Here is a 16,862-nt window from a genome sequence, read left to right as displayed (position 1 = left end):
AATGTGCTATTCTGTACTTCTGATGTCTTTACAAAGAGAGAAGTTAATTATTAAATTTATAGGATTAAATCCTCATTCATTAAAATAAATAGCCAAAGTCCCATTCATTTTAACTGTGTTTGACTCCTGGCCTTCAACAAGGCATTTCAGAAACGGATGCCTGAGTAGAAGGCTAGAAATCAGTTTTAAGTAACAGAAGTTTAAAAGGAAAAAAGTAATAATGAACTTTTTTTCTGCTATTGTCTAATATTTGTGAATATCAAGCTAATATTCTGGAAGTTCTTAAGTATCATGACAGATGCCCATCTGAAAGTTTTGAGTTCTCTTTCTATTAATTGCCTCAATTTTTCTACATGATGTATTTTTATTTTGAAAAAAAGCAAACCTGTGATTCAGATTGCCATAATTTCTCTTTTTAAACCTACATTTTAAAATTCTCTTTAAAAAAGGGGGCAGCAGTTCAAAATTGTTGGCACTGAATTATCAGCATTTCTGTTAGCCCTGAAACTTAACGTTTGTATCAGAGTTTTTATTATGGACGTACCTTTGTGTCAGAGTTTTTATTATGGCTGTAGTGGGGCAAAATTAGCAAAGTAAAGGGGGACAAAATGACTGCGAAACAGACATGATTCATATTATATTATTCCAAAATATTGAAAGGGTCCAGAGGTACTGTAAATATTTCTTCTCCTGGGACTGTTATCTAATGTCTCGCCTCTTAAGAGTTTAACAAAAGATGTTAGTTGTTTTCCCTTTGATCAATTTTATTATGACTTTCAATTTGTCTGAAGCCTTTATGGACAGGCCTTAAAACTTAGGCTCACCTAAGTCATCTTTACAATACTGAGCAGTACCGTACTGTATGTAGTGTCACTAGAGAACTGAAGTGATTTTTGTTATAAAATTCAGTTAAGTCTTGGTAGAAAGTTAGCTGAATAATGAACTTTAACTTCTCAGGTATGTGTCCAATGGATCTGTATACTTTGATACTATGAAGTTTGATTCCAGTGAAAAACACTCCTATGCCAAGTTGGTTCCTGAAGCTGTAGGTGATCAAAAAGCTCTTCAAGAGGGAGAAGGTAAAAAGGGGAAATAACATTTGCTTAAGTTGCTGAATAAACTGATGATGTATTGATCTCTTCATCTGACTTCAATGACATTTGGATCAAAGTCACTGTCAGAGTTGAATAGTTTACCTGCTGCACTTCCTTTACCAACAGATTTATTTTCCAAAGTTTTGTAGCTTGAGCCAACACTTTCCTGAAACTTTTACATTGGAAAATACCAAGAAATGTTGTTAATTCTAGGGTGGTTTTGGATTGCTTGGGGGTTTTTTAGTTCGTTTGTTTCTTTGAGAGAGTTTTTTGGTCAGAATTGTGAATAGCTCAATCATTTGACTACAGCTCAGTTATTTGGCTGTTCATCTGGTTCAGAGTAGGAGGAAGAAAGACTTGAAGCTGGGTCTTCCACATGCCAGGTGAAAGCTCTCCAACACCATGCTGTGGCTATTTCATGACAAATATTTGGGTTCCTCTTTCGTACTGAGAACTCCTCCTACTTGTAAACCTTGTGGCGTTGAACTAAATCCAAATACAGATTTGTTTTTTAGTTTTTTAGCTGTAGCATAGGATTAGCTCAAAATGCTCAGTAAACACATTAATCAAACCCCTGAAGAACTATCGGGGTTAATTATGAGGAATTTTGAGGGCTGAATTCTTTTCTTTTATTTATTTATTTTCTTTTTCACTGTATGTGAGGTACAGCAAGGCCAAAAATCAGTAATGCTGGTGTTCAAACAAAATGTATATATTTACATTTTCTCTTCTGAAAGGTGACCTGAGCATCTCAGCTGATCGCTTAAGTGAGAAGCATTCTCCAAATGATTTTGCTTTGTGGAAATCCTCCAAACCAGGAGAGCCCTCATGGGACTCTCCATGGGGAAAGGTAAGGACATTATAATCAGGATTTAGATCTTCTACACCTTAGTAAATAGCATCCACCTTAGTAAACAGCATTACACAAATACTTTGCCTCACCTCATATTAATAATGTATAGATTATGGGGATCTTGTATTCAATCATAGATTCTGTTGCTCTGGTCATTTAATAAATTAGAAAGTGTATCAATCTGTCTGATACTTCTTAAACAGAAGTCTGCATGCAGGCTCAGGATGGCTGTTGCTGGTCGTTTGTCCTGTATCTACAGGCTTTATCTGCAGTAATTTCTATATCCCTTTTTCTCCTTGTGATCAAAAATATCAATGTAATTTTCAAAATAATAATAAGCAGGATAATCGAGGCATCACAGATGTATATACCATGTTTGATCTTTAAAGCCAACAGTATACTTTTATGAAGGTGAGATTAAAAATATTTTTTGCTTGGTAACACTGTCTCCTTTCCTCAGGTGTGTAACTGCTTAGCAGCAGACCAATGAGGGAATGATGAATAAGCAGGAGAGAAAGACAATTAACTAGGAGCCAAGTAATGTCTTTTTCTTAACAGGGTCGTCCCGGTTGGCACATTGAATGTTCTGCTATGGCTGGATCCATTCTAGGAGAGTCAATGGATATTCATGGAGGAGGGTTTGATCTCCGATTTCCCCACCATGACAATGAACTGGCACAGTCTGAGGTGAATAAACTGGGCTTCAGTTCAGTGCTGAAAAAGTAACACACTTTGCTTTGACTGCAACTCACACAAATCCATCAATTAAGTTTTAAAACTTTGTGTGATTTGTATAAGCATAGCTTTTTTGTTCTCAGATTTTATTCTTGAATTATCCTACTTGCTGGTATATATGTAAGCAGTGTTGGGTCTTCAGGGTTTTTGTTTTTGCTGCAGGCATACTTTGAAAATGATCACTGGGTTCGGTATTTTCTGCATACTGGCCACTTAACAATTGCTGGCTGTAAAATGTCCAAATCTTTGAAGAATTTCATTACCATAAAAGATGCACTGAAGAAACATACAGGTAAAAATTGCTTCGGAATTTGAACACTTTTGATGTAGTTTGAGTGGTGACTGTGGTAGTTTTGTTGTTCAGGCACATAATGGAGTTTCCAAAAATGGCTCACCTCAGGTGTCTGTCTTCTTTGCTAACTTGAGAACAGCTTCCTTGTTCTTCCGTTCCTTGTTGGTATTATCTGTATGGATAATAGCGTTCTTGCTTTTTTGGTAGACGTATTGACAGTAACAACATTAAAAATTACGTTCTTAGCCACTGCAGTATTGGAGGCCATAAAAATACTTTAGATTATGATTATGTTCCTTGTTTATTTTGAAACTCCTAATAGCGCGACAGTTACGGTTGGCTTTCCTCATGCACTCTTGGAAGGATACACTGGATTATTCAAATAATACCATGGAGTCAGCTATTCAGTATGAGAAGTTTATGAATGTAAGTAAGCTTTCCATTCCTCCTCCAGCTCTCTAAGCTTTGTGTTGTGATATGTGTTTCAAGGAATAGAACCCAAGGATATATAGGCCATATCCAGAAACTTGAGTTTGCCTTCTGAATTCGTGGGGTGGGATGTCACAATATTTGTTTAGTTGCCATTGAACGTTCAAGTTAGGTAAATTCCACAGACAGCTGCATTCCTCTGCAGCCGGGTGCTTTCTCCAGGTTTTGACATCTCTGAGCAGCTTGGCACTTACACGCGAGATTTGTTTCTCAGTTCAGCTTGCTTATAGGACTCAGTCCAACAGACACTCTTGTAACACATCTACCAGATCAGACTTTATACAAATATAGCCAAAGGAGAAGAGAGAGTATCATTCCTACCTTGTCGCCTCACCATATACATCGATCATTTGTCTCTGTGCCTTGTAGGCATATGTGAGGGGTCAGGCACAGTTCCTCTCCCTGCTTATTTTGGAACCATGATTTAAACCCACGTTTCCCACAAGCAGGCTGTACAGCATTTTGAGATGGTTGATCTTGGTCTCTCTAGCTGAAGCTATTCTGCTTTTTATGTAAAACATTTATGGTTTGGTTCAGGCCATGGAATAACTGAAAATGACTTTTCACCAAGATGGATGCCCTTGCTGTAAAGCCATTTTTATTCTTCGGCTTCCATTGTTAGCAACACACTTTAAAATCTGCCATAAGAACTCTTGCCTAGACTTTTAAAAAATAGTCTTGTATTTGAGCAGCATGGTGTTTAGAGTATTGTAGTGTATCATGCAGTGGCAGAGCCAAGAGACAGAGCTGAATTACAGTCCAGCTGTGATTTAGAGTTATGCAAAATGTGTGGGTTTCCTTGCTTTGACAGACATTCAGTAGATCCTGGCTGAAACAGTGTTGGAACTAAAAACTTTTGGAGGCTAATTAAGAAATAATGCTCTTTTTTGGTAGTAAATGCTGGTTGTATCTAATATAAACTGATTTTTAGCCATATTCTTCTTTGATAGGAGTTCTTTTTAAATGTGAAGGATATTCTTCGAGCTCCCACTGATGTAACAGACCAGTTTCAGAAATGGGAAAATCAGGAAGCAGAGCTGAACAAAAAGTAAGTGGAGCATTCCTACTTCTCTGTGAATAGCTATTGTGTAGCTACGTGTTTTAATTTTTTGCTTGCAAAATGACTTACTATGTATATAGTGATATTGTAAGTGCAGCATTTCCACTGAGTACCCAACTCTATACAAGCTAGTGAATTTAATCTTGCAACACCTTTATGAAGTACAGATGAAATTGTTAATTTCGCTTTCATTTAGGCTAAGTACACCAGCATGCCTCACTGCCCTGTGAAGAGAAGGAGAATTTTTTTGTTCAATATCTGTCATTTTCTTCACTACTTGAAATGCTGTCCTTCTGTCTGAGAAATGACCAATAATTCACAGTGGTTACAACTGGGAAAATAGTATTTTACACATTTCAAAGTGCAGTGAGCAAACTAAGACAAACAGAAGTTAAATAACCTGACTAAAAGCACAAATACTCAGAGTGCCAATGTTCGAAAATGTGTTATTGAGAGAGACAGTGATATCAATATTGCAGTCTTTCGTTTTTATAACAAAGCTGTCATTATTGTTTGTAATACAAACAGCTTCCTATGTGACTTCTATTACGTGTGAAATTTAAATAGAAGCATCTCATGTTACAGTACTAAAATTGTTCCTAGTTCAGTTCACTGTTGTGGACAGAGATGTTGACTGTAGAAGGATGTCCTCTGAAAATATTATCTTCAACTTCAGGTTGGTAGAGATAACCCTGTTTTAAAAAAAGGGGGAAGATAGTAAGTAATAGAGAGGACAAAAGAAAGGGACAAAGAAGTGGAAGGAACAGAAGGTATGCTTCAGGGATAATTTTGTTTTCCTTTCTCTACCACTTTTCATTCTCTTTTCTCTGGAAAAAAGTACGTTTGAAACAGTAGTACTCCTAGTGTGATGAAATGGTACTTTAATATATTGTATTACTTATTATGCCTATTCACGAACATTGCAAAGGTTTGCATTACTTTATTCCTTGTATCTGCTTGTAGCAGCTTCATAACACTTCACTTTGTGGTAAGTTACCTTCCAAATTGGTGCTTGTCGATGGAAAGACACTAAACAGAATACTTGGCTGGTACATAGGGATAGGAGAGCAATACTGTAAAACAAATACTAAGCACAAGAATGTACTAAATAAGCAATTTATACTGCTTCAAAAAAACGGCATGAAAAGGCTGGTTGCTGAAAAAGTGTTTAATGTAATTTTGTTTGGATAGTTGTTGCCAGTTAGCTTATCCTGCCTGCCTTTGTCCATAGCAGCAAATTGGCAGCATCATAATGCCCTTTTCTCACTCATCTGTTTTTCCTTCAAATAAAAATTATGAACCAACAAAAGATTATCTCACTTTTAGGTTCCCTTACTCTTCTGAGATTCTTCAGAGTAGGCTGCAGATACTTCTGACATCAATAGTAAAAAAAATCTTTTTCTTCTTAGTTTTTACGACAAGAAGGCAGCAATTCATGAAGCACTGTGTGACAATATTGACACTCGCTCTGTCTTAGAAGAAATGCGTTCATTAGTCAGTCAGAGTAACTCCTATATTGCTGCAAAGAAATCTTCCAGACAAATGCCAAACAGACTTCTTTTAGAAAACATCAGTTCCTATCTCACTCAAATGCTAAAGGTATGTAATAGCAAGTAGTAACGTTGCTATTGCACTGTGCAATTATAACTGTTGTATTTTTCAAGTATGTAGGGATCTGTACAGTCTTTGTTTAAATCTTGTAGGAAACTAGAGATCTTCCACACACATCCCATCCAAAACAATCCCAGATTGCAGTGCGTGCTGCAGCAGGAACAATGTGAAGTCCTTTATGTTACATTCTAATTTGAGCTAATGTTTTGTTGAATAGTGGAGAACCCCTAATACATGCAAGGAAAATTAGATGGTAGAAAAAATATGAAGTCAGGGTGTCAAATCGGACAGATTAAAGCTAAATCTGAAAGCAAATACTTAGTATTCTGTATCAATTAAAACCCAAAACTTATTAGAGCAGCAAATTGTGGGTTAAATGAGAACTAGGTGGCTTCAAAACCCTAGCACATGTTAATTCTGCTTAGTTTTCACATGCCTGTGACCTGACGTATACAATCTTTTCTTTTTTCTTTTTATGTTTTTTTGTTCACCAGATTTTTGGTGCCATAGAAAGTGATGACGCAATTGGTTTTCCTGTTGGAGGGAGTAGTCAAAACATAAATGTAAGTGAAGGACAAAGTACACTATACAAAATCACTCTGTGACCTGTGAAGAGGTTAGGTTAGGTAAAGTGATGACATTACTGATATGTAGCAGACTTATATCCTTTCTGCTTTTAACATTTTAATCTAAAATAATTAACTGGCTTAGGAAGCAGGATTTTTCTTTTATGAGAGTTGGCGTTTTTTATAGGTTTCTTTAACTGAATGAGAGACAAATTGTATAGCAACCAGAAAAAGAATTATCGTGTCTTCTGAATGATGAGTCTGTTTAAGAAACCACGTTAACTACAGACAGCACATGCTACCATCTAAAGACTCGTTACAAGTATTTGTATGTTAAGTAGTTTCAAAATACAATTATACCGATTAAACTTCCTTGTGGTACACCAAAAACCAACCTGGAGGCAGCTGGAGTTTTATCTGCATTTCAATCTCTTTTTTCTGATCTCCTTTATAGCCACAGGTTTTATCTGGCTTTTGAAGGCTGTTTTGCTTTGGTCACCCAGCAGTTCCAATGTGATGCAGAATTTTTCTGCAAATACCTGGGAGATACCTGAGGAAAGTGCTGATGGGCACTGTAATAACAGTCATGTTTCATGGTGCAGGAAGGAGAAATAACTCCATATGAAAGCTATCAACTTTACTGTCTTTGTTCATGTGGAAAATCTGACATGGACAAACCTGTGCTGTTTTTCAAGTATTTTTCTGCATTCAAAGGTGTGACTATATATATTTCTGTTCCTTCTTAGAAGGAATAATTAAAACATCTGTAGTGTAACAAAAATCTGAACTTTTTATTAATGAAAGGAAGAGGAAAGCTTGCTTGTGGTTGAAGAATGTGAATGAACACTCATCTGATAATTTCCCATGCAAATACTTACATTACTGTGCTGTGGAAATCTCCAGTAATGATAAAAGAAAGATAATATGAAAGATACTCAGTATTTCATACCAAACCCCATCAATAGCGAATTTTAATTTAGCTCAGAATTATTTTGAATTATCGAGACAGGCAGCACCTGAACACTTACCTTTTTAGGGAAAATGAAAAATACTAAATTAGTATTTAGCACTTAATTCAGGCAGTGTTTACAACAGATAACACTTTATGGAAGGATTGGCAGTACCTTGGTACAGGAAGCTAAGTCCTTTCTCCTTTAAAGTAACGTTGCCAAGGATAGTAGAGTCAGAAGAATGTTGTGCAGAAAGAATCCTGTGGTAACACCTGTTATCACAGTTGTCAGAAGAATCTTGTGCTAACACCTGTTATGTACAAGAAACTTCTGTTTTTATCACCTAGGACATTACTGCGTTTAAGCATTATAATATAAAGATGCATAATATCACAAATGTTGGGGCTGTTTCATGAAATATTATACCCTCTTTCAGTCTTCCATGCAGATACTTATTTTTCTTTGGAGGAATTACCAGGCGAACATTCAAGGTTGAAAAACTTCTCATTAATTACAGAAGGCCTGTTTTTGATTTGTCTAAATTGGAGCAAAATGCATAATCCTCTTCAAAAGCTGTGACAGAACAACTAGCTTAATTACTGCGGTTCAGTAATTTACGTGAAAGGGGATAGAAGAGATTTTAATTCAGAAAACCTCAGGTTCCGTAGTCTCATTTTCCAAATGAATTGAGCGTTGCTATCAAGTTAGTTATTTTGGAAATAAAATTTTTTAATCTTAAATGACTGATAAAGTAGGGACAGCGCATGCTTTCCTGACACCGCTTCATCTGGATGTTTAGCTAGCTTCAGTGTAGAGGGGGTAGTGAAGGTATGACTCTTGCTCACTTTCCAGAGCCTGTTTCTTCTGCCAGACTTGTCAGCAATGGTTCCAGTTGTGAAGGTGATTGCATAGTATTCACATTTATGAAAAGTTCTAGTGGAGCCCCTCAGCTCCTTTCATATGGGCACTTTTTGAGCATAACAGACTATCTTGTCTGTTAATTGCAAAGGAATTTGTCATGGAGATTTAACAGATTGGAAAGACTCAGGGAGACTGTAGGGGAGACAAGAGTGTGTGTTTTTTCTTTTTCTCCCCCACCCTCCAAACTAATGAAACTTTTAATTTAATCAGTCTCCTCGGTGCCTAGCTTCCCCTCTTGGGATTCCAGAAAAGCATCTGCAGACAGCACTGATCTGTAGTTGTTCTTGTAATCGTTCACTGCTGTTCACTAACTGTTTGCTGTTGCTATTCACTACCACTGAAAGCAGGATTCTCAGGATTTTTTCTGTGAGTTTTTAAAACTACCATTTACTTATACATGAAATAATTGAACAGTAATCTCTCCCCATGTTTTGTAGGGTAGGGAGTCACGTGAGGAATACAGACAACTGCACTGTATTGGGAATAAACACAATTAGCATAAGCTAACATCTGAGGAACAGATCTGTGTTCTAACGAAAATGAGTCCTAACATCAGTTTCACCTGGTATTATGTCTGACAAACACTGTGACCCAAGTCAGGCAACACAGAACGTGAAGGAGCAAATTCGTCTGGGTGGTGTTTTTTATCCCTGTACTGCATTATAGTTAGCTGCTTTATAGCATAACCCTGTGGAACTGATATATCTGTAACTGAAAGGAGACAAAAAAGGAACGGGGAGAGGCAGGCAGAACTTCACAAGTACCTGCACAAAAGGAAAATTGACAGCTAATGCAAGGGATCATCTGTCCTTTGACATCAATGCAGCAATGACAATTTTTATCGATGCACATCAGCCCTGAGGGTCAGGTTCCATTTACCAGCACATATATATGAAGTGGGTAAGGACACGTTTTATATCTAAATTATGATTAGCTGACTGTAGAAATAATTATCCTGCAGGTTGAATCTACAGTGATGCCATACCTACAAGTTCTTTCTGAGTTCAGAGAAGGAGTGCGACAGATTGCCAGAGAGAAGAAAGGTGAGAGTTCACTTTTTCCTGTATTGTTGCATATGAGACTCGGGTTATAGGAATCAAACTGGGGGCATGAGCCAGCTGATACAGCAGTCTCTCTTTGCTTAGAGAATAAAATCTTTAAATCAGAATTAGCTTGAATATTTGCATCCCTGCTACCTGTGTCTTTAATTTGGGAATCTTTTACAGGCTGCTAAACTAATTTTATTATAATTTCCTAAAGAATTTGAAAGTTCTGGAATGACAGGACTGGCTGTTGTTTCTCTAGATTAGGGCACTCCCTGCTTTGTAGGTATAAAGTACCCAAGATCTCTTCTCCCAGGGAGCTTGCTCTCTTAAAGGTGTAGATTGCTACGCAATGATACTGTCTGTGTTTAACTGGCTTGAGATGTCTGTTCTTATTTGTTAGCGTAGTTGAAATTGTAGCTCCGCTGATGGTAATTGAGTGCTTTCTTTGCAAAATTCATCTGGGAGTTTGCTAGAAGTTGTTTCAGGCGCTTCTTTTTTCCTCTGAAAAGCTTTGATCAATCATGCTGTGTGTGTTGGCAGCAGAACCATACAGCGTTAAAAAAGGTTGTTTCATTAAGCCATCTTTGATTTTAGCGACTGATTAGTTCCTAATGGAGCTGTTACCATTTTCTGCTGTCCCCTGCGGAATTTACATGTCTTTAATAGGTATTTGATTCTTGTTTTCTTAAAACTGTTTTACACTGAGATTTGTACTTGAAGGCAAAATAAGTCATTTTTTCTATATAAAATAGATATTAATAACCCATGTATTATGCAGAAATATAAAATTACTTGTAGTGTCTGGTTGATAACCTATTCAGCTGGCAAAGAATGCAAACCCTAATTTTGCTACTGTTTTGAGTTTTTCTTAAGGGCTAATAAGTTTACCTTAAAAGCACAAAACTATATTTGTTAATGTGACTACTCGGCTATTACTGTCAAACTCCTATAGACCTAACTAATGCTGAGAAATAGGCTTGTTAGTTCCAACACCAAATATTTTCTGTAATTTGAATTAATTCAAGAAGTTTGTGTGTATATCCTCAGGCAAAAAAGGGACCTTTGGTCTTTTGGTATTTAACATAAATATTCATTTTATGTGAGGCTTCTGGTTTCCTTGTTTTCTGATGGTTGAGCTAAACTGTTGCTCACTCTTAACAGTGGTAACGTTTAAATATTACAGGGATTCTTGTAGATCATTTTTAGAACGTACTTAGCACTAGACTGCTTACTGGCACTTGAGTTTCTTACTTGGAAGGTATTGATATTTTGCATGAAATAAATTGGGCAGTAAGAATAAAACTGGATCTAGCTGCGGTGTGGCTGGGGTACAGAACACTGCAGTTTGACCAGGGAGGCACCTTTCATTAAACTATTTGACATATGGAAGCTGAGTGGTGGTTGGCAGGACCTGTGATGATGTGGTACTGATTTATTTCCCTGTACCAATTAAATTCTTACTTGCACGAAGTGTTAAATTACTGTGAAAGTTGTTCTGATTAATGGCTGGAAATACTGCCTCTATGTGGTTGTAAATGAAGGGAGTTTCCCCATCATAGCCTGATGCTGGCAGGATGGTGTTAAATATTAATTAACATGATCTGTATTGCTTTAAGTCTTCCTACAGGTTAAATAAAAAGTATGCTGCTTCGGTAAAACCTGCAGAGCAATATAAATGTCTCCATCCATATACACAGAACTTTTAAAAATACATATTTACAAAACATTTCACAGAATAAGCATTTGTAAAACTATGGGTTTCAGTAAGAATCAAAATGTATACACTCCACAAAAAATCTACCATCACTCAGAAAGGCTAACATTCAAACATTATTAGTAAAATAAATTCTGTCTTTTATAACCTTATTAGTGTTGAAACTGGAGACCTGCACCGATTACTTGCAGTTGAGTCTTGACTTAATTTGTGAACAACTCTAGCAATGATGGTAAACAGAAAAAGGAAAACATTGTGCTAGCTGTACAAGGGAAAGAAATGCAGAAACCCTCTGCAAAAGACATCAACGATCAGTTGGGCAGAGCATCTCTGTATTGCACATCCCAACATTTTGCTTGAGAACTTGACCAACTGCAAAGACCCCACATAGCTGTCTCTGCAAGGATGCACAGTGGAGCAGATCCGTGCTCTAGTGCAGCCCCCAATACTTGGGAAGAATTCCCATTAGCAGCAAGTTATTCTTCAGATGTTAAAAGAGGAGCAAGTCTCTTCAGTTGTTGGTTACTTATTTTAGGACATCTGCTTAAATTGACTACCCTGTGGTGAAGGTGTCCATGACTGAACTCTGCCTGCATCTTCATTTCCTGCCATGGATGCTGGTGTCATGTGGTATCTTGCTCTAAGCTGCTTCTGGGACACGGGGGAAGCCCTCTGCCCTCTTCCTAATGTATCATCAGTTGACCAGGATTGGGACAAATTTGATCATTGTCACCATGCCTGCTCTTTTCTTTTGCTGCCAGTCTTAACACCGAGCATTCTCAGGCTGGTGGGTTTTTTTAAGTTCCTCCTTTTCCTCTCCATCACAGTGTTCCCATTCACAACAGCACAACATCTGTTTCACATCCGAGACTCTTTGGCTTGAAGTTCACAGAAAATGTGAAAAGCGGTCTGGGCAATGCTCACAGGCTCAAGGTGTGCCTAGCTGTCCGGGTGTTCATGGGCACTGGTGATAAGGCTCTGTCTATCCACTGGTTTCCTGGTCACTGTCCTTAGTAAGGATAATGACTTACGTCTTAGGGCAGCCCATAAACACACACCCCTACCCAATCCGAAAACATCTTTGCTCTGGAGGTACCACATGAAAAGAACCTACTTTTCAGCCTTAAGCAGCCTGGTGCGGACTTCTCTGGATGACAAAGGATTGATCGGAGGATGTGTCCTTTCCTAAATAACACATTTCTTCTTCTTAAACTTCCAATTATTCATTATTTCAGATAAGTAAATATTTATAACTGAAAAGATGCTGTTTTATTGAATGAGCATTAGGTGTACCTGATACATTCTTGATACGATATGTGTAATTCTTTTGCCTGGGTTAGAGTCAGCACCTTTTAGTGTTAACAGCCAGTGAGATAATCTTAGCCCTTGTTTATCTTTATGGCTTATTTAGAGTTGTATCAAACATGAATGTGGTTAACTGTGTAACTGCTTTGGATCAAGAAAAATAACAACTTAGTTCATGACGGACTAAAGAGCTTCTATAAACTGCAATGCTTTCCTGTACAAAGAGAGTTGCAGAACACTACCATGCAGTGAAATAGGGTGGCTGTTCCTTTTTATGGTATTAGGCCAGTTGGTGATCTGTTTGCTGTTCAGCTCTCTGAGGCTCTGAGAATTGTGGAAGGGATGAAGGTTCAGGGATGGTACCTGTATCTACTGGTAGGTGCTGTGTCTAGTACAGTGTCTGGGTGGCAGCTTCCCCTGCTAGAATTACTGCCCTTGAGACCCCTATTGCTTCTTAGATTTAGCCAGCTGAGAGTTACTGAAATGGAAAACACATTATAAGCATGTGGTGTCATCTAACCCAGGTATCTATCTTGTCACACTTGGTAGGCATTTCCTTCTAAGTGCAGCACTGTCTATAAAGAATGCCACTGAATTAAGTTCACAACAGCAACATACTGGTCTTCTTGATGCATGTAGTTCCTCTTAACTGGGCTGCTGCTTCTCGGCTGATACAGTTTCTCATCCAAGTAAATATCTTGTATGAAGATTTATTTTCCCCTTAGGCCCTGATAGCATCTCTTTCCGGTAAATCTTGAGTTCTTAATCATTTGGTGTCATCAAAGGCTCTTTGATAAATTCTCAAAAAAGAAAAAACATTAGTCATGATGTCCTGATCACCATCCAGAAAGCCAAATCAAAATTCTATGTTCTGCTGCGACTAGCTTACTTGCAAAAACCAGCTTTGTCAGACTAGGTGGTAAAGATAACTCCGTGTAGAAACAGAGGATGTTTGGATTACAGTTGCTCTGACAAATGTCATTATCAAACCAACAAAATCGTAGTCCTCCAAAGGCACTGTTAGATGTGGCACAGGATATGTTAATTAGTGATTTTTTCTACAATAGGGTTCTTAACTCTTCTTACTGGAAATCCTGCAGCAACCATTAGGATCTTCCTGAGTCATACACCCTTCCACTATACCCTGGTAGAATTGTTGCATTGTTTCTGAACTGCCTTGGATTTTCTTTCTGTTCCCCTTCAGGAAAAATGAGGGTATCTTGGAAGAAATTTATTAATTTCAAGTCCCTGCAAAGAAACATGCTGCTTCTCTGGGTAGCTGAAAGAAGGGAGAGCTTATTTGAAAGGTTTATTACTTTAAAACAAAAGACCTTTCTCTGGCCTATGTGAGAGAGTGACAATTTCTTAATTGCATTTAAATAACTATGTAGCAGGACGCAAGTATATTTGCAGCAGATCTTACTTCACTGAAAGTATCTTTCATTCTCTGTAGTAACTGAAGTGCTGCAGTTGAGCGATGCTCTTCGAGATGACATCCTTCCTGAACTCGGAGTTCGATTTGAAGACCATGAAGGTACCTAATTATGTCTTGCAACTTTGTAGGTAGCTGTTTTTATAATCTTACTCTTTTCCTAAGTGGGGAAAAAACCTGTCAAGATTAATCTGGAATAATCCAACAAACTCAAGGACTGCAAAGCTATAGCATATCATATTTCTGATGTATGAATATATATTCTAGAACTGTATATTGGAATACATGTATAGAATGTAAATACATGCATTGCAATCTTTTTGATCTTTTTGTATAGCACCTAATTTCTTAATCACTTCTGAGTAGTTACTCAGTTGTATTTGCATTCAGCTTGCAATAAGAAAACTTAAACACCTTTATCTTTGACTATTCAAGCACTGGAAACTCATTCATCTGTTTTTGCTTCTTCAGGTCTTCCAACTGTGGTTAAATTAGTGGATAAGGACACGTTGTTGAAAGAAAGAGAAGAAAAGAAAAAGGTTATTATTTTAAGCATTCTGTATTTTTTAAATTTAAAATAATGTGCAAGCTATGGATACTTTTACATTTCTTTGATAACTTGTAAGAAGAATCTTAACAGACTATCGACAAGGAAAATAATATATGAGAATTGATACTAAAATTTGAGTGTGTTCCAGAAAAGAATTTTGAAACAGCAGCTTCTGAAAATTTTGTATAGGACCTAATGAATACCTCCAAGGTTTTTTGTTGAAGATCTTCATATAATTAAAAGATGTTGAGTATTGCATGCATACTATCTTAATGTCTCTGGAAGAATGATTCCAATGAGAAGCTAATTCAGACTTCTTTTCTCTGTACAAACGAAGTTGATGCTTTCCATAGAACTAGACTATATTTATCTGATTTGCGAGAACAAAATGCCCTGGCTAAATCTTAATTAATGTAGTATGGATGGGTGACATATTCAGGGTGTGGGGGCAGGAATTCACATGTTACCATATAAAGACTGCGAATTCTAATTCACATGCACAAGGTCTGCACAGAAACCATCCTAGCATTAATATCTGACTTTATAACATTTAGAGTAACACTTTTTTGTCTGTCTTCAGTTTTAACAAATAGTAAAATTCCATCATGGCTAGAAATGTTTGGCAGACTTTCCAACATTTCTTCTTCCATGTAAATGTTTTTTTAGAAAAGGGGAGAAGTAAAATGTAGTTTCAGTTGATTCCAAATGTTTTCATCAAAAAGACACTTGAGGGCAGTTTGTATTTAGCTGCTGGGTGGAACCTGCAGCTAGAATACGTTTTCCCTGGAAACAGTATTATGTTCAGTACTGGCAGAACTCTTGGAGAACTGATGGGTCTCTCCTAAGCAAGTTCAAGATGAGATTTTTCTAAGTTTTTTCGGTTGGATAAATTTGGATAGTTGTTTCCCTAGGAACATCAAGAGATACAACCACTTCTTGAGAAACTAATGGCTTCACAGTTTGAGGCTAGAGCTTAAAATATCAGTGAAATACAGTCTTTTTTTAAAGTCATTTGCAAAACATTTTTCCCCGTGAAATGGCAGGACCATTTCTTTTGCAGGCTTTGTAAGTATTCTTTTATAGGTATACACTTTGCATGCAAAATGGATTCTGTTCAGTTAAAACTGGTGTAACTGTGAATGAAAGCAAATTAAATCAAAGTCATACAGTGGGAAGTATCAGACTATCCTAATTATAAGGCATGGTGGTTTGCTGCAGGTTATGCTGCCAGTTCTGTATGTAATTTGATATCCAGGGAAGCATGCAGGAAAGATTTGTAGAAAACAATCAAATTAAATAGTTCATTACCTTTTACTCATTAACATTGCCTTTCATAGATTGAAGAAGAGAAAAAAAGGAAGAAAGAAGAAGCGGCCAGGAAAAAACAACAGCAGGAAGTAAGTGTTCAGATCCTTTTAATCTGGTCTTGAAGAAGAGTGTTAGCAGCAATAGTCACATGCAGGAAAGATTACATTAGAACACAGGCTCTCTGCCCAGCCTTAACTGGGCCTCTTTTTTTTTTTTTTTGTCTACAGTTTCCTGCTCAGAATGACTTTGGCTTGCAGTTCAGATTTGAATTTTCAGCTCCTATTACAGAGAAGCTGTCTTTGAAAACACAACTAAAGGTTGCAACAGCTTCTTAGAAAAACTTGTAGCACTTATTTCAGTCTACAGACAGTATTACTTCAATTGCCAAAGCAGTATCTTACATACCTGTTAAAAGAAGCTTATTTTCTTCCCTTTCAGATATAGTAGGCATGTGTGGAAAACATGGAGTTTTTTCTCTTTAAGAATCCACCTGTTCCCTATGATTGAGCTCTGCAATGAAGTGATTTTTAAAAACACATTTTATCTCTGCAATTGGAATTAAGATAGCTCAAATGGTTTCAGCCTTTGGATGAGGAGTAGACAGCCAGAGGAGATGAACTCATAAGAAGAAAAAGAGTTTGCCATGCTGATGACTCTAACAGTACAGGAAATACGTTCCTGCGTTGAAAGAGGAAGCTGACTTTTAGAGAGCACCACGTACAGAGAGAAAACTAGATAAATAGCATTTATCATCCACAAATTCCAAGCAGCTTTTTGCATTCTTTCGAAAAGGTGATTCCCTTGCATTGGGCATAAATCACTTGGAAAGGATTCTGAGATGTGCTTGTTCACAGATAAGTGACAGTTCAGTTTATTTTCAGTACAGTTACTTGCATCCTGATCCTGCTGTGACCTGCACAGAAACTTGTGCTTGTC

General features: G+C 37.2%; 1 protein-coding gene across 2 annotated transcripts in view; it reads left to right on the top strand.

The window, feature by feature from the left end:
- The window catches only part of CARS1 (cysteinyl-tRNA synthetase 1), a 41,152-nt gene that overhangs the window by 14,531 nt on the left and 9,759 nt on the right, over positions 1-16,862 (top strand). For both annotated transcript variants that reach the window (XM_055721789.1, XM_055721788.1), the window contains 12 exons: positions 958-1,079; positions 1,832-1,944; positions 2,506-2,634; positions 2,845-2,974; positions 3,297-3,400; positions 4,414-4,511; positions 5,933-6,122; positions 6,629-6,697; positions 9,533-9,614; positions 14,090-14,170; positions 14,540-14,607; positions 15,956-16,015. In XM_055721789.1, the coding sequence (XP_055577764.1) occupies positions 958-1,079; positions 1,832-1,944; positions 2,506-2,634; positions 2,845-2,974; positions 3,297-3,400; positions 4,414-4,511; positions 5,933-6,122; positions 6,629-6,697; positions 9,533-9,614; positions 14,090-14,170; positions 14,540-14,607; positions 15,956-16,015 (1,246 nt within the window). The remainder of the gene's footprint in view (positions 1-957; positions 1,080-1,831; positions 1,945-2,505; positions 2,635-2,844; positions 2,975-3,296; positions 3,401-4,413; positions 4,512-5,932; positions 6,123-6,628; positions 6,698-9,532; positions 9,615-14,089; positions 14,171-14,539; positions 14,608-15,955; positions 16,016-16,862) is intronic.

This window comes from Falco cherrug, chromosome 10, assembly GCF_023634085.1.
Source record: "Falco cherrug isolate bFalChe1 chromosome 10, bFalChe1.pri, whole genome shotgun sequence".
Taxonomy (NCBI): Eukaryota; Metazoa; Chordata; class Aves; order Falconiformes; family Falconidae; genus Falco; species Falco cherrug.
This window is presented reverse-complemented; position numbering and strand designations above follow the sequence as displayed.